Genomic DNA, 19,529 nt, shown 5'->3' with positions numbered 1-19,529 from the left:
GAAAACATTTTTTAAATTGAGTGCATAGTATATTTAAAAAGTTAGTGAAAATATTTTTTTACAGTTATTTTTTTTATAATCTAGTATTACACTCTAAATATCATTGGAGAAACAAAACTTGTATTATTTTACAAATAAAAAACTTTTATAAAATATGAATTGATCTTTAAAGTTTATTAAATGTACTTTTTGCTGCAATATACATTACTATGGCAAATAATGAAAAGAAACATGAAAAAACCATTATTAAACTATTTTTCTGTGATTTCATTGAAACATTGTGGTTTATTAACTGTGTTAAGGTATTGAGAAAGTAATGATCCTAAATCTTTTTGTTATGTTTGTGGTAAAGTGACTTTTAAAAAACAATAATAAAGTTTCACAAAACTTGGAGAGTTGTTAATATTATTTTGTTTTTCCTGTGGCCCCTTAAAGTAAATCCTGTGGCCCATTAAAGTAAATCATGTGGCCCATTAAAGTAAATCCTGTGGCCCATTAAAGTAAATCCTGTGGCCCATTAAAGTAAATCCTGTGGCCCATTAAAGTAAATCCTGTGGCCCATTAAAGTAAATCCTGTGGCCCATTAAAGTAAATCCTGTGGCTCATTAAAGTAAATTCTGCGTCAATAAAATTTTTGTGTGTGAAGAATTTAAACAAGCTTAACAATTTGGTTTGCAATTTAGTTTTGTTAAAAAAGCATTCAGAACTATTTGGATGGAATTTGTTACATGAAACTAAAATAAGCTATTTTTGAAATCAGGGTCAACGCTTTAGAGCATATTTTTTCAAAACAGTGGCAATAAAAATGTAATTATAATGATTTTGGAAATTTATTTTGCCCAATGATGGCCAAATGATGCCCCTTTAGGGCATATTTTTTCAAAACAGTGGCGATAAAATGATGCCATTTTAGAGCACGATGATGCCACTTTAGACCACATGAGGATGCCACTTTAGACCACATGAGGATGCCACTTTAGACCACTTTAGACCAAATGATGCCACTTTAGAGCATATTTTTTCAAAACAGTGGCGATAAAAATGAAATTATAATGATTTTGGAAATTTATTTTGCCCAATGATGCCCAAATGATGCATATCTCAATAATGTTTATTAAAATTGATTGTTGAAATCTTTCTTTGCTTACTTTTTGCACAAATTGCATTTTGCTTTTATTTTGTTATATATGAATTCATCTAGACCATGTAACCCTTTCATTTAAGAATTGGTACATTTTTATTTTATATGCAATCTATAAATAAATAATAATTAAGATATGTAAACTAAAAATACATATCAGTTCTTGAGACATTGACATTTAAAATAATGTTGATTTGACATTTTTAAAAAATTTAAGGAGACAACAAAACGAGTTTGACATAAAAGTATCTTGATAATGGTTTAAAAAATTGGCCTAAAAATTAACCTTAATAAATTTTTTCTTTAGTATTCAAAAATAGCACTCTGACAACTTAATATTTTTAGGAGATGTTTTATTCAAAAGTATTAAATTATAAATTATTGATTTTGGAAAAAGTTCAACCAAAATTGCCTAATTTTAAGAGATTTTGCTGAAAATTATCAATATGTTGTCCAAGATGAGTTTCAATGAAAAAATAAACTCAATCCTCACTTTTTTTAATTGTACTTTTTTAAAGAGATATTTTTCAAACAAGAATTTTCTTTTAGAAGAACAAAACACAAAGTTTCAAGAAGATATAACTAGATATATCAAAGAAAATTTACCAAATGTAAAGAAAATCAGATGTATCATTTGTGAATTACAGTTTCAATGATTGTGCAGCGCGATTTAATAACATTAAAAACTTTTTTCTTTGTCATTATAATTAAGACTTTGATATAAATAATAATTGGGTATTTTTGCTACCAGCCATGATAATTTTACCTGTAATGGGTTTTCAAGAATTTAGGTAGTAGAGCAGTTACTGTATTGGTGGTACATGACGTATTGATGTATATCATGATGTATAAATGTATATCATGATACAAAGTTATATCATTTTATTTTTATTAGTTTAAATAGGTTGAAATAAAACAAGCTTTGATACAAATACTGAAGTGTTTGTTATTGTTCCATAAAAAAAAACTTTTATAAAGTGATTTCATGAAACATTAAAAAAAAAGAATTATATTGCATTTTTTTATAATTGACTTTGGTTGTTAGGGATGTATGTGTGTATATATGTGTATATATATATATATAGGTATGTATATATATATATATATATATATCCCCACTCACCCATCTATTCACCCCACCCCTATTTATTACCACTTACCTCCCTTATATTAAATACCCAAAAAGAGGTAGTGCATGATTCTGATTTTTTTTTTCTGTAGACCTAAGATATAATAATCAAAGTTTCTGATGTAATAATGTAAAATACAACTTTACAGAGATTTGGGTGACAACCTTTGTTTTAATTTCAAAAATCAATAATAATGTCCAAAGTATCTTCAGATATGCAAAAATGCTCAATCATTATTATAATTGTATCTTAAGCATTGGTGTTTAATTTTCTTAATTACTATTTATTTATTAGGGACTGTATATTAAGTAAAAATAAACCAATTCTGAGACATTGCAGATTGACAACGATTACCCATAATTTAAAATTTTAAATGTATTTTTTGACTGTAAAAATTAAAAACAACAACTTCAGAAAATAAAAATATTTAAAAAAAAAGTTTTGAGCTGCTTCTCTCACAATCTCAACTGTCAACTGACTCCATTCTTATAGCTTAGTTATAAAAACTGACCCCATTCTTATAGCTTAGTTATAAAAAACTGACCCCATTCCTATAGCTTAGTTATAAAAAATTGCTAACTATTTTCTTACTTTTTTAAACAAAAAGATTAAAATAATACATTAAATTAATTTAATTTAGTGAAACTTTACTACTTTTTTTTTTTAATTTATCATCTGAATCTGCCAAATTCATATATTTAAAAAAAGCTATGCCGTTCCCCTTTCTTTTTTTTTTTTGACCAGATTGAGTGTATTTTATAAAAATATTTTGATAAATCTATAATGACTTAACATTGCTAAAATAATCACTAAAGCTGAAAATATGATTTTTGCAGATTAAAAATAATTACTTTTTGAAAATACTCAGCTGACATTTTGTATAATATATACAGGTTATTTTTTAAATACAAAATTTTTGTAGAGAAAATTCAAGACCATGATATTACCATAAATAATAAAAATCAAATAGTAAATCCATTGTAGGTGCAAGATTTTATAAATTTTATTTATAACAAAAATCAAACGTAAAAGGTACAAAAGACAGCATCTTTTGTTATTAGCTTTCTGGGAACAAACCTGTTTGTTTATTGACAAGTTCATAGTGACTGACAAAGACGTTCTAACACTATTATGCAAAAATTCTTTTTTTAAATATTTTACTGTGTAAATTTTTTTATATAATTTTATAAATAACTTTTAATTATAAATAAACTTTATAAATACTTATTAAGAGTCAAAAAATTTATTGTAATAACTGTACATGTTTTTACAAAGATGTCTGACATGATGAAAACAGTTGTTTAACAAAAGGTAGCAAAGACATTTTTTGAAATACTTTTTGAATTTTATTTAAAACACAACTCATAAGTATTTATAACAAACTTATTAAAAACTTGTTTACTATCTATAGATAACTCTGTAAAAACTAAACCATTTAGACTTTATCTACCATTTTGCTTTGCAACTTCTTCTTACCATTCTCTTAGCACCCTATTGAAGGTGCTAAGAGAATTATACACCTTAGTGAAGAAAAGGTTTGTTTTTCAACTAGTATAACAAAAACATGAAATTTCTGCAACCATTTTTTGAAGAAACTAAAGATTAGAATAAAGAAACTAAAAAACAGGTGCTTTATAACACTTTAAAGTTGTATCATCGAATATTGTGTTAAAATCAGTACTCAGATGGTCTAGCAAAAGAACAGTGATAAGCAATTTAAAATAGTTTGAAATGCAATTTTTAGGCTCATTCAAAGCATATTTGAAGGTGTTGATTAACAATGTTTTTAAGTGAAGAGACAGCATCTTTTAATGCTTGAATAAGATTAAAGCTATAAAAAATATCATTATTATTTGCTTGCACAATCGTGTAATTAAAAGACTTATTTCAAAAACATTTCTTGTTATACACAGCGCAACAATAAAATCAAAACTTATTATTAACTTCAGTAGAGAAGAAGCAGAAGCAGAAGTTAAATTTTCTATTGATATTTAAAGTATAAAATTTTTTGTAAAGTTTCCATGCCATGATTTCACAATTCATAATATAGAAAGAAAAATCAGTAATAACTTTTACTAAAACACTAAATAAACAAATTTTTCCCTTAGGGGTTGTCCATAAAGTATGTACGCTTATAGGGGGAGGGGGAGATCTTCAAAAAGCATACAAAAGCGTATGAGGGAGGGGGTAGAGGGAGGAAGGGTTCAATTTAAAAGTACGTACTTCGATTTTCTAATTTATCATAATTAACCAGCAAATCAATAGAATAGTTAAAATTCAGACTAAAGATCCTAGTTTGCCAACATAAATGTATTATTTTAGTATTAATGATGTATGGTATAGGGAGTAGAGGTTATAGTTTCCCTCTATGCACACACTTGTATGAGCGCAAATTTTCTGACTTGCCCTCCATCCCCCTCCCCCCTCATCCTTCAAAAAGTAAAAATAAAAATAAAAAGAGGGGCCGTAAATTTTGCATGGTCATAACTTTTGTAATTTACAATAGTTTTCAACGAAATTTAAAATCTGTCGATAAATTTAAATTTAGTTTTAGATAATAATGTTAAAAATTTTACTACATTAGTGCCCTCGCGTTTGGGCAGGGAGGGGTGGGGGTGGGGGGGCAAGCATTTTAATGCTTTTTGTTCCCAGGCCTTTACCATTCCAATTTTTTGCAAGGCCTCCTCATTTGGCATAGGTATAAACATACTTAAGTTTGGAGTTTGCACAATATGTGAAAGTGTCCTATCTGGAATATCAAAAAATCCTGCACTTGCCCATGCACACATGCCACCCCTTATATACTGGCACTGAGTAAGGTGTATTTCAGGCAACCTATTTTTTGAGTCAACAAAAAATAGGTTTTAGCAGTGCCGTGGCTAATATGTTGCAGGCCCCCATAAAGAACAAAATCTTCCAAATTTGACCGCTAGGTTTTGCTAAAATAAAAAGCTCCTTAAATTAGCAAAAGGGTACAAAATTTGCTGCTCCCCCCCCCCCCCCTCTAATTAAGAGGGTATGGGTAGCCTACCCTTGGCACTGGGTTTTAGGCTTTGTTTTCAATATTAATCATCTCGCGTAAGACTTGTTTTTTTACAAACTTACTAAAGAGGGGTGCCTGAAAAAAACCTCCTCCTTAAATATAGTTTACTTTTATTTGATTTGTTATTAAAACAAAAAAAGTACAACAGGACTTTACCAGGAATTAAACTTGGGTCTCTGTCATTTAAGAACATAACATTAACCACTCAGCCAAGCTAACACATTGTCATTGTTGTATATATTTGAAGAGCTTTTTTAAATTAGGATCCTATGCCACATACAAAGGGCTACCTCTAGCCTTTTGTAAGTGGCATATACCCCCAAGGGCTATATCTAGGGTACCTCCTGCACCTTTTTTTTTTTCAATAAACTTTTTTATTGAAAAATAAAAGTTAGGGAACTATTTGAAAAATGTACGTACTTTTTAGTGGGGAGTGGACTAAAAAGTACACATGGCAACAGGGGGAGGGGGTTTCAAAATTAAAAATTTTTGGCGTACGAACTCTATGGACGACCCCTTATGTCTAAAATACTAAAGTACTAAAAAAATGTAATGATTGTGTAGAAAAAGGCAAAAAAATCTTTTAAAATTTATTCATAAATTAGAAAAGATTAGGCCCTTTGAAAACAAAGGGGATAATAATTCTTATATGGGGATAAATAATATGGTATAAACTTAATAGGAATAAATAATAATTTATACCTAATAAGTTCAAAATCTGGATATAGACATTTTTTTTTGTGCCATAAATGCTTAATTATCTAAGAAAACCAAGGAACAAACACTAGTTTTTATTGATGCAATTATAAACAGCTTCTTCTCATATTAACTCGTCTTCCTTTCTTGTCTCCAAAGGATATTGCGATCCCGAAAATTCTACACCATTAATATAATATTTGGTTGCCTAACTTTAAAGGAAATGATATTTTTATCCAATATTTTTATCCAATATTTCTCTCCAACTTCGGTCACTTTGGAGTTCTATATAATTTAGCGAATTAAGCAACATTTTGAACTAAGCAATGGCTATGTTTTATGCTAATAAAACACACAATATAAGCAGGGTGTATGTTTAAAGTGGAATCCAAATTTAGTTTTACATATTTGAAGCTTTTTCTTTTCTTATTTATAATTCAAAATGCAAGTTATTCAAAAGATACACAGTTTTGTGTAATAAAATGTCTATTTATATATTTTGATGTATACTTGTTGTTTCTTAGTAATTTTAGTGTATACTTGTGTCTTAGTAATTTTGATGTATTCTTGTTGTTGCTTAGTAATTTTGATGTATACTTGTTGTTTCTTAGTAATTTTGATGTATACTTGTTGTTGCTTAGTAATTTTAATGTATACTTGTTGTTGCTTAGTAATTTTGATGTATACTTGTTGTCGCTTAGTAATTTTGATGTATACTTGTTGTTGCTTAGTAATTTTGATGTATACTTGTTGTTGCTTAGTAATTTTGATGTATACTTGTTGTTGCTTAGTAATTTTCCCGATGACAGTTAAACAATAAAACTTTTGTTCAGGATAAATGAAAATATGAGAATATGAAAAGGAAAGTCCAGATTTTTTTCTATCTGAAATAATCATTTAGATTTTTTTATAAACTAATACAAAGAAATATTTAAAAAGTAAAGTTCTATTTAACAAAATAAAATTACTAAAAAACGACTATTAAGAAAAATAATTTTAATTTTAGAATTGTATTTTCAAATTTAATTAATAAACTTGCTTGATAAGCAAGTTTGAAATGTTTAAAATATTATAAACAAGTTTCATTTTTATTTCTTTTGTTCTTTATTACATTTTAAACAACATGTCGTGTTACAAAATATAAAGTTTACAAGATTACAAGATAAGAATAAAAAGGTAAATGACAATAAAATATTTACAAAATTAGATAGATAAAAAATAAAAGAATGCCGGCACTTGTAGAAGACCGTTAGGTCTTGTCGTCAAGAGCTAACAAAGAATGCCGGCACTTGTAGAAGACCTTCTTGTCGTCAAGAGCTAACATAAACATGATACTTTCTCGTAATAAGGTCAATTCAAGTTTCTAATTAAGTTATACAACTCAAAAGTTGGTTTAATCTCCATCAAATATGGAAATTGTTTTTTTTTAATAATCGCAAAATTAGGAAACTAAAATACTATCATGTATTCCGTTTTTTAATTTCTCTCCTACCGTTTCAGATAATTATTGTGCATAATTTAATTATTGCTGTAATTTGGTTTTAATTGTTATATATACAGTCGTGGCCAAATGTATGAGTACAGTGTGTAATAAAAGGTCAAAATCTATTTGGCTAATTCATATTCTCTGTGCCTATTCCAAGGAAATTTTCTGTTGTGCTATTGTCCTTGACATTAATGAGTGATTTTGTTCGAGGTCAAATTTTAATTATAAAGGCAAGTTTGTGTGTTTAAATTGCACTTTAAATGTATACCTGGGTTGTAAAAAACATGAGGGGTGCTCAGTAACAATCTAGAATATTTTTGTAAGGCTATAAACGTGTAAGCAAAGTGTTAGTTCGTTGAATTTACCAAATAATTCTCTTTATTTTTCTACGTAGATAACATTTAAATTAAATTGACAATTTATGTAGCTATCAAGGAATATGTTGATGTTCACATACGTATTTTATGACAGTCTTTTATGTACGTTAATTTATGTATTTTATGTACGTTATTTTAACGTATTTTATGACAGTTAAGTGTTTTATACAATTGCATACTTACTTTTATTTTGATGCAAGTTTAGGATATTTTTTGGGTCATTTAGCAAGAGTATTTTTGAAGACTAATAATCAAATCCTCAATAAAGAATAATTGAATTATTACATACATATTTATTTTTTATTTTTTGTAGAATGGTAAAAGTTTAAGACCTGCCAGTTGTAGAGCAAGCGCAGATAAAATGTTTATTTGATCAAAAACTGTCCTATACACAAATTGCAAAGTAGATTGGTTGTTCAGTTAGGGCAGTCAGACAACACTAAGGCGGCTAACACAGTTTGGGATGTTAGAAACATGCAAGCGAAGTGGTAGTCCACGTAAAATTACTCCTCATCTAGATCCTGTAATCATGAAAGCCGTTTGAGATGACCCTCAAGTTCCAACGATAGCTATCAAAACAAGTAATCCTGGGCTACAAAATATATCAGCTAGAACTATACGTAGGAGGTTATGTGCAAGTGGATATAGAGCATACAGACCCGCGAAAAAACCCAAGCTATCAAATAAGAACTTAAAAGATAGAATATTGTTTTGCAAAAAATATAAAGATTGGATCGTACAGCAATTTTAACAAGTAATGTTTAATGACGAGAGCACTTTTTTGCAATTTTCAAGTTTTCAGAATTACATAAGAAGACATTCTAAACATCGCTATAATCCTCTGTACATTATTCCAACTGTGAAACAATGTGAAAAGATAATGGTGTGGGTTGCAATTGCTAGTTTTGGTTTTGCTGGGTTATGGGAGATGCCACACAACACGACTATAAATGGTGAAACATTTCTCAGAGTTTTAAAAGAGAAATTGCCACATTTTATGACCATTCACGGTTGCATAACCTTTCAACGTGGTAGTGCACCACGCCACAATGTAACTGCAGTTAAGCATTTGCTGAATACGAAAGGCTATCAGATTTTGGATCCATGACCGGGAAATTCCCGAACCTTAACCCCATAGAAAATGTTTGGGTGGTTATGAAAAAAAAAAGTTGCAAATCTGCGTCCCAGTTCAGCAGCTGATCTTTCAAAAAAGATAAAAACGTGTGTGGATTAGTCAAATAACCCCTAGTACTGTAAAAAATTAATCTATTCGATGCCGTGCCGCATAAGGACTGTCTTAAGAAATAAAGGAGGCCACACAAAATATTAAACTTGGAGCCACTCAGCAAAAGTTAATCTCAGAGTAAAGTTAATATTAATTAGTGTTAATTTTTATTAATGTGCAATGTTTAATGTTTTAGTTTATGATATTTTGCTGTTTAGTTCAATAAATAACAATAATTTGTAATATTATGTGTATGTTTATGAACATTAGTATCAAAATCAGTCGGCGTACTCATACTTTTGGCCACGACTCTGTGTGTGTGTGTGTGTATATATATATATATTTTTACATATATATATATATATATATATATATATATATATATATATATATATATATATATATATATATATATATATATATATATATATATATATATATATATATATATATGTATATATATATATATATATATATATATATAAATATATATATATATATATATTTATATATATATATATATATATTTATATATATATATATATATATAAAAGTTTTTTTTTGAACAATATATTTGAAATATAAGTTGAAAAACTTTGATTTTTATGGACATCCCTTAGACACGCCCCTGGTCCAACAACTTGTGTTTTGTTGTCTTAAAATAATACTGTGTATCTGAGATATTTGTAGTGTTTTGTCTTATAACAATACTATCTATATGCAATATTTGTGGTCTAACAATATATTTCAATACTAATATATTTTGTATAACAAAATCCATTTTAACACTTTTTTTTTTGACAAGCATGACATCGTTTACTTGAAACAACTAAATAGTTTTTAAGAAGTTTTTTAGCTGCAAAAATATAAAACAGAGTTATAGTAAATTTTTTATATAACAGAGTTATATAACAAATGTTTTAAATGTTTATAATTTAAAATTATTATGAAATTTACAGCATAAAAAAGTTTAGCGTTATTAAAAGTATTACTTAAAGCATTAGCAAATATTAGGGTTGTTAAGCCTTAATAAAATTGATAAAGTTGACAAAAGATAACTGTGCCTAATAAAATGCGTTAAGATTTTTATTTTTGTATTTTTTTATATTTTAATTCTAAATTTATTACGTTTTGCAGAGAGAGGTCATCCGAACAAAGAATGCTGAAACAATTTCATTTCCACTATCAATAATGACATGTCTGACAACTATTAGTTGGTTTATATACGGCAGTTTGAAACATGATAATTTTGTTCGGGTAAGGTTTTATGTTGTTTTACAAATATATATTTTTGATTTGATTTGATTTCATTTAAATTTTTTTAGTTTCCAAATGCACTTGGATTTATCCTGGGTTTATCACAGATCTATTTTATAAACAAGTTTAAAATTCAAAAACTAATTGGGACAAACTTAAACGTTTAGTGTAGAAATGAATAAGTATAGCAAAGTAAAATGGTATTGCATTCTATTTTGCATAATATTTTTTAATCTATGTATTAACATTCATAAATGGTAATGTGTTGGGTTTATATTGGTAATATAAACAGCTATTTGGTACTTTAAGTAAATTAAAAACATTGCTGATGGAACAATATTTAAGAATAGGAATTCTTTTATTGGTGTTGATTAGTTTTTAAGAATTTTTAATTTGCTATGAAATAAATATATGTAATGAAAACTATAACATTGTTTTAATTAATTGTTTGTTTTTGAACTCCCCAATGCTAGAAGTATTTGTTTTTGAACTCACCAATGTGATTTTAAATAATACAAAAACATTATTTGAGTGAAATATGTGGCATATGCAAAATAATAAAATACATATGCAAAATAATGATATGGATAACACAGCTCGATGAGCATCAAATAATTTGCTACCAACTTTTATTGTTACGTCACAGTATTGTCTTTCTTGAAAGCATTAATAAAAAAACTTTAAAAAGTTTTTCGTATGTTCATCTGTTTCTATAGTTTTTTTCTTTTGTGAATTAAAAAAATGTTTATATGAATCTTCTTCAATGCAACTTTGATAATCATATAAAGTATTTTTACAGTAATTATCAGTAATTACAGTAAATACAGTAGTTTTACAGTAATTATCTCTTTGAAAATCGTCATGTGAGAACAAAGGCATAATTTAAGACTGCTAAAATTCAAATGAAAAACCATGTTTAGTTCAATAATAATTTAGTAAATGTTGTAATTAAGTAAAATATTTAAATAAAAATTAATAATAATGTAAAAATTTAGGAAGCCTTATGTAACTTATGATAACAAATTAAAAAAAAAATAACCTTTTATTAATATTTAATAAATTTAAAATAAAAAAAGTTTTATAAATTTTTTATAAGTTTATTACTTGATGATAATTAGACAACAAAATAATACAAAAATATAAGTAAAAATAATACAAATATACAATAAATAATACAAAATTACTATTATTATTACAAATCTTCCTGCTTATGCAATTGCTCCTCGTGGAAAGAAAATATTTAAAAAAATTTGTTTTTTCCTATTTTTAATTAGGTGAATATTTGTTACGAGATATCAAATTTTATAAAAATTGAATAATATAAATATAGTACAAGAGTAATATAAATATAACAGTTATTTATTATTGTATAGATAATATAGCATACAGCAATATTATTGCAGTATGAAAATTTATATATATATATATATATATATATATATATATATATATATATATATATATAATTATAGTATTAAAAAAACACATAAAAATACAAAAAAACTCACCATTATTTCATAATAATCTGATCATTCATGTTTTTATAATGATAAAGTTAAAATTTAATGATGAAAATGAAAAAAATAATTATTTTTCGAAATATGTTAAAGAAAAGTTATCATAATGGTTTGATTATTACAATAATAAAATCATAAAACCCCTCAAAACACCTTAAAATCATAAAACCCCACACACCTTAAATAGGTACTGACTTCTACTGAACCATAACATACTTAACAGTACCATGTTAGATAGGTTATTGACTATTGAAATATAGGTATTGCAGGCCTTCCATCCTTTCTTATTTTAAACCTTAGGATTCGTTAAAAAAAACCTTGAGATTAACACAAAAACCTGGATAAACGTAAAACTTTTTAAAAAGTACTTTTTCTCAAACAAACAAAAATTAAAATAGCATGATGAGTTGTATTTGATAAATAACTCAGTTTTATTCATTATGTTTAGAATTGAAAATTTATGTTGCTTTCTTTCAGGTTTTTAACAGCTGTTCGGGTGAAGAAATATTATTCCTAAGGTAACTGCAAAGATTTTTGATCATATTGGAGGTGAACTTTTGTTTTACTACAGAAACAACATTTTATGATTCCTTATTTCATAAATAATTGTTTCAAAAACTTTTGTTTAACGTTTCAAATTGCTACCAAAATTAGCTGAAATAGTCCGTATTATTTAATAATAATCATTAAAATTATTAATCAAAAAAAATTTCAGATAGGGGAGAGTGGGGAGCATTGGGCACTTTTTCACATAAATGCTAATAAAACTGTTATTTTTTATTATAATCAAAATTTTATTTGAAATATATCTAGCACACATATTTGGCTGTAATTATTGCTAAGAAGAGTTTTAGTATTAAAATTACTCGCAAAGTTACATAAGATTTTCTAACACATGTCCAAAGTGCCCAAACCTCCCTGTGGTTGGGAGGTTTGGGCACCCCTGTGGGGAGGTTTGGGCACTGTATTTAATATGCACGATATTGTTTTAATATACTACTATGCTTAAGTGTTATATAGCATTGCTATAAAAAATTGTAATCCAACTTGTAATACAAACATTTTTTCTTATCATAAACTTTACAAAAAATTAAACAATGTCACTTGGAATCAATACTGCACGATGTAGGACTTAATAAGACTTATCTTAAATTTGGTATAACCCAAAGAGGCTTGTCAAATTTATATTTTAGACTGCCACGTTTTATCCATGTTGTTGGTGTAGGCAATTTTGTCTTTATATCCTCCAGGGGGACGCTGGCTACGTCCGCGATGTCAGGAAACATAAACGTATTTCTTATCTTACTCGCTCTCATGAATTTGACAGTTGCCATGGAGTGATTAACCTCTTCGACTATTCCAACATAATGATAAACAGTTTTTTTGGTGTCAAATTTAACTAACACAAAGTCATTGATTTGGAATTTTCTATCCATAACAATCACATTGTCTACATCAAAATCTTCTTCCGATGAATCAATTTCAAAAAGGTCTACATCAGAAACGGAAGCATTTTTTATTTCATCATCACTGCTAATCTTCGTGCTTTTCTCGTTTCTAGAGCATATTCGATTTTTGTTGAGCTCTTTGATCTTATCTGTTCTTTTTCTTTTTTTTTCTTCCATTTCTATAATTCTTTTCTCGGGTGTGTCTGTCAATATTCTAGTTTTTCCTTTCTTTTGTTTCATGCCATCCAATTTTCTGGGGCCGGCTTTCGGAAATGGTCTTACTAAATCAGGTGTTACATTGACAGTGCCCCTAGTCTGGTTTTTAGATAAAGATTCCAGTTGAGATGGCCCAGTGGCTTCCACATTTGAACTTGTACGATCCTCCAGACTCAGATTTTCTTCTGTTGAAGGCTGTTCCATGATAGGTTGTTCTAAAATCGGTTTTTCTGTAGCAACATTATTCTCTTCCGGCAAGCAGCGATCAGTTATAGAAGAACAAACAAAATCTTCATCAGAGAAAATGTTTGAATTGAATGGCCAAATGCCAGGTTTTTTAAATCCTGTTTGAATATTTTGCAACTTGAATGCAAGTGGGATGGCGTTTGCTGCTAATTTTGGGGTTTCATAAATTGTTACGGTTTTGCCAGGATTGCTTACCATCCAATCTGTTACAACAGTGTTATAATAAGTTTTGAGTGGTCCATAGACAGTCAGGTCTAGGGGTTGCAGTTTACGGCTGCAGTGCGGTGGGAAAGTCATTAAAACAATGCCTGATTCTTTACAAAAATCAAGAACTGTTACTGAAATATGGCTCTCGTGATTGTCCAGCAGCAATAGAACTGGTGAGGAAGGCGTTGGTTTTGCGTGTTTTGCAAAATGGTGTATATATTTTAAAAAACATGGTGCTGTCATCCACCCTGAAGGATGTGCTGCTCCATCTGAACCAACAGGTGCATCATTTAGCATATATGTTTTGAAATTAACCCGTGGGAATATGAAAAAGGGTGGTATTGAGTTACCCAATGCATTAATATCGCAGCAAACCGTTACAAGTGTCCCTATTTCAGCTGACGTTACTTGACCAACTTGCTTAGTGCCTCTGAGAGCAATCACTTTCTGGGTTCGTTGTACTGTTGATAATCCAGTTTCGTCTATATTGTAAATAGACTCAGGGCCGAAGCAATGCCGTTCATATACAGTTTTAAGATTTTCAAAAAAATCTCTGACATTTTTCTTATTGAAACTTGTGGCACGTGAGAGACTGGTAGCTTCTGGTGTCCTTATCGAAAGATGAGGTTGTCTTTTAAAAAATCCCCTTAGCCAATCGGATGCAAGTTTCTTCTCTGCCCAGTTGTCTGGTATTTTTTTATTAATAGCAGTGGCGTATTCGTAAACCAATTCACGTGCCTTCAGTTTTGACATTCCATGGTTTAGTTTAAATAATGTTACAAGATATTCTGAAATTTTTTCTTCTTCATCTTTCATGAATATTTGGGATGGTATAAATTTAGAAGAAATATTTTTCACAACGCCACCCTGTTTTATTTATCTTTGAAGGTTAGACCTGGGTATATCATATTTAATTGCAGTAGTTTTAATTTTTCCTCCTTTAGAAACCTCTTCCAATGCGCGCAAAATAACATCTCTAGGTATTTCACGTCGTTTATTTCTTTTTTTAAATGAAAAACGGCATTGTCCTGAAAAGAAATGATTAAATATTCAATTCAATATGCATAGCAAAAAACTACAAACGTATGACACCAAAACAAACTATAAAAAAGGGGGAGCATTGGGCATGCCCAAACCTCCCTCCTACCTGCGTGCCCAATGCTCCCTATAACCTCACTTTTCAAATAGATTTGAATAAGTTTATTTTTATCAAATGTTAAATCCTAATTGCCAGGTAAATATAATGTTTATTAAATGCAAAAGAAAAAGTTAACACAGATACTTACACTTTCTTGCAGATTTCTTTGTTATCTTTCTTCAAATCCCAAACAAAATATTTACTTTTGTACACAACAAACCATTAAGCGCATGTAACTTGACAACCAAGTGAAATGACCGAGACACTTTTGATGAGCGGTGTTGCCAGTTATAAAACTATAGTGCTATGGTAGAAAACAAAAAATATCTAGAATAGATTATGAGAAATGAGGGGGTGCCCAAACCTCCCGACTGCCCAATGCTCCCCTCCCTCCCCTACCTTAGCCCCTTCAAAAGCATTATTATCAAAATCATCGCCCTAACCGGGTTATCTGAAATAGCTGCAGGAAGAAGACTTATGAGACGGTAGTTAGACGAATCAGATCGCTCTCCAGAATTTTTTAAGATAGGGATAACAGATGCCGCTTTCTAGCAGGCTGGAAAGCAAGACTCTGATAAGCACTTGTTGAGTAGTTTTGAAAGTATAGACGACAGCTCCGGAGAACACTTCTGCAAGACAATAACAGGTATGTTGTCCGGGCCACAAGCTCTAGAATATTCTAGGCAGGAAATCACTTTAGATACAGAAGCTGGAGTGATACGAATGTCAAGCAATGGATCAACCTGTTTGATGGCAATATCAGGTGGAACGCAACAGTTGAATTAAGAGATAATACTGATGAAAAGTTTTTAGCAAACAATTCAGCTTTGTCTTTAGCTGAGGTGACAAAGTCTGAACCATACATGAGAGGTGGAATTAAAGATTTTTTCTTATTATTAATACTGTTAAAGATTCTCCAGAAGTCATGAGAGCCTAATTTTTGAGATGAGATACGAGATTTCATGACCTGAGAATAGCGGGCTTTGGCGTTAGACAAAACTTTTTTACAATGGTTCCTAGCACTAATAAACAGACGTCTATTTTCTAAAAAATTGTTTTGCTGATAAATATGGAAGTAACGGTTTTGATTGGCAATCGCAGCAGCACAGTGTGGGGAAAACCATGGAGGAGAGTGAGGCTTCACCTGGAATTGTCGAAATGGAACAAAACATTCAATGCCAGCCTAAATCCACGAAGTTATGTATTTGTTGACAGGAAGACGAAAGATTTCTACCCAAGGGCCATCACAAAGAAAATCACGGAAAGAATTCCAGTCAGTCTTAAGGTAGTTGTAAGAGACACGATAATAGGGGGATTTAGGTGATGAAGAAGAATGAGATATTAGCTTTAGAGAGATTAAACTGTGATCAGAAGCACCTAAGGGTGAATGTGGAGAAACTGAGCACTGACTAGGATCAGAAACAAGACCTAAGTCGAGTAGAAAAGGTAAATGATTTGGGTTGTCTGGAAAGCGATTTGGAAGTTGACTATTTGAGTTTAGGATTGAGAAAGACAAAAGTTGTGGGCTTTAATGCCTGCCGAATCACTGACACTAGAGCCAAGCCATTCAGAGTGGTGAGCATTAAAGTCACCGACAAAAACTATATTAGATGGATAAAGAAAGAGGGCTTGGTCAATATGATCAGAAATAACATCAAAAAGAGTGCAATCTTGAGATGAAGGAGAGCGATATGGAACAAAGAGAAAGGCGATAGAGTGAAGTGGTGCAAAATGAAAGCACACAAAAAAAAGTCTGTGGATTCAAATCTAGTTTCACGACAAATGGGTGAATTCTTATGAATGTAAATGCCCAAGCCAAGCATGTGACTATTGAAGTCTTTACGAATTAAAGGAAGATAACCATCAACACTAAGATCGCAAGATGAGACAGCTGAACTCAAATTAGTCTCACAAAGAGCAAGTAGGTCTGGTGAACTTTGCAAGAGATAAGACTTAACAGAAGAAAAGTTACTTCGAAGACCACGAATATTAGTGAATGATAGGCTTAGAGATCTTGGTGATGACGATGGTTTTTTGTGTTTTATAGTTTTTGGTACTTTATTCATTTTTAAATTTGTTGAAGAACTTGACTCAAAGCATAGATAGTACTCAGAACACTGTTTAATAGTGTAAGCAATTGCTACATTACGATTAATAAACCCTAAGCCGTAACAAAGGGCTCCAAATGTGGCCTCGGCAATGCACATCAAAAGTACAAACAGGCCCCCCCTTTACCAAAAAAAAAAAAAAAAAGAAGAAGAAGAAAATTGAACGAAAAAAATGATTTATTGATCACAAAATTTATCACGTGAAGTTATAAGTAAAATTTGTTATTAAGGTTGCACAAACTTTAGTTTAATGTCACTTTTCTGGCTTTTCTTGAGGCAAATCCACTAATGACATCATCAAAATCAATGCTGTTTGCCACTTCCTTTTCAATTGAAATTATAGCCAAACTAGACAAACGTTCTTAGCCCATTTTGACCTCATATAGTTTTTTATGAGCTTAAGTTTACTGAAACTTCTCTCACACGTAGCAACTGTGACTGGTATGGGGAGGAAGATGCGAAAAGCAATTGCCGTGTTGGGATAAGCATCGGTCAAAGAATATTTATGAATGAGCTGCAAAATGTTGATTGGGCTAGATTTTTCAAAGTTATCCATCATTGCGGCAGCTCGATATTTAAAGCTTGCCATTTCTGACCGGAAATCGAAAGAATCTAAATCTGCCTTGTAAATTTGAGATAAATTTGCAGCTTTTTTCTTGAGTTTATCCACTGAACTTTTAGAGAGTGAATGCCCACTGAGGAAGTCAAAATCAGAGGATACAGCAGACATAGCCTTAAACCGCCACTCTATTTGTGTAATAATGCTGTCAAACACAAGGTTGCACTGAGATCCGAATTCTGTTTCTGCTGTGAGAAGGTGAGAGTCATCTCCAGCTTCATAAAGTGCCATCCTCTTTCATTCTCTTTGCGCTTTCTCTTGATTGGAAAGCCACCATCAATTCCGCTCTGGTTAGCTTTTTCTGTGGCATCTTTGATAATGTTGTCCACCCCAACATCTCGAAGATTCAGAATGGAAGCCTTCAATCCTTTCAATTGTTCTGCGGCAATGTCAATTCAAATGGTTTTTGACTGAAGCAGTTTGTTTTCCCGTTATATTAGAGAAAGAATTTGACACCAAAAATCCAACAAACACAAAAAACTCAAATCAATTTGAATGAGAAGTTCTTTTGCACTGCTAACTGTGACAGCATTTGTCATGGGATTGTGGATAATGGATTCCAAAACTTGAAGAACGTCTTTGATTTGTCTGTGCAATGGTGTGATTGCTTCTTTTTTGGCAGACCATCTTGTGTCACTGTTTGCCTTTAATGAGATGGTCAACATTTTCATCAGTTTTTCCCATCTTGACGAGGAGCTTGAAAAAAAGTCAAAGATAGCTTGAACCTTTCCAAAAAACGTAATCATGAGTGGGGAAACCTCAGCAGCATGAACACCAACAAGATTTAAAGTGTGAGCTGCGCATAGAACAAATCTTGCTGACTCATTAAAAAAATGGATGTGAGCTTTGACGCCATTATATTTTCCAGACATATTGGCTCCATTGTCATAGCTTTGGCCCCGGCAATCGGAAATGTTTAGACCATTCTTCTCCAATTTTTCAGTTATCTCTTTTGCAAGACCTTTTCCAATTTTTTGGTGAGATTCAATGAAGTCCACAAAGCTTTCCTTAATTGTGCAGGTTTCATCACTGATGTGGACATACCTGATGCTCTGAGTCATCTGCTCTTTGTGGGAGGCATCTGGAGTGCAGTCAAACAGAATAGAGTAGTATTTAGCTTCTTTGATGTTTGACAAAACTTCGTTCCTAACTTTCTGCCCAAGTAACTCAATCAGCTCATTTTGAATTCGAGGAGAAAAGTAGGATGTTGTGGTTTTTTTTTTGCTTTAAAAGACGCAATGTATTCAGCCACTAAAAGATAATAATGGCTAATCAACTCAATTAAGCTCAGAAAAATGCCACTGTTTTGTTGACCGATGTCTTCTGTTGTTCCTCGAAGGGCAAGATTGTTCTTGGCACAGAATAAAATTGCATCAACAATCACTTTCAAGATGTCTCTCCACTTTTTCATCTCTCCACTGATAACTCTTTGCAGATCAGAACCCAGGTTCTTTCCTTCCTTGAGGTTTTTTTCAAGAGTTTTCCAATCAGAATAGCATCTTTGGTGTTCATTGCAGTTTTCATGCTCAGGAATTCTTGGGTTTAGTTTTTTCCAGTCTCAAAACTCTTTGGAAATTTCTGAGAAATTGTTGGTTTTTGTTGTTGAAGATAACAAACAGCAAAAACAAAATTAAGAATCTTTTTTGTTGCTGTATTGCACCCAAGTGCGAACAAA

General features: G+C 30.4%; 1 protein-coding gene across 1 annotated transcript in view; it reads left to right on the top strand.

The window, feature by feature from the left end:
* LOC101235355 (uncharacterized) overlaps window positions 1–10,795 on the top strand; it is a 17,921-nt gene extending 7,126 nt beyond the window's left edge. The window contains exons 5-6 of the mRNA XM_065816445.1: window positions 10,236–10,355; window positions 10,424–10,795. Of these exons, the coding sequence (XP_065672517.1) occupies window positions 10,236–10,355; window positions 10,424–10,522 (219 nt within the window). The 3' untranslated portion in view covers window positions 10,523–10,795. The remainder of the gene's footprint in view (window positions 1–10,235; window positions 10,356–10,423) is intronic.
* Window positions 10,796–19,529: the final 8,734 nt, after the last annotated feature.

The sequence above is a fragment of the Hydra vulgaris genome, chromosome 13, assembly GCF_038396675.1.
Source record: "Hydra vulgaris chromosome 13, alternate assembly HydraT2T_AEP".
NCBI classification, from domain to species: Eukaryota; Metazoa; Cnidaria; class Hydrozoa; order Anthoathecata; family Hydridae; genus Hydra; species Hydra vulgaris.
The sequence above is the reverse complement of the archived record's forward strand: the minus strand, read 5'-3'. Positions and strand labels throughout refer to the sequence as shown.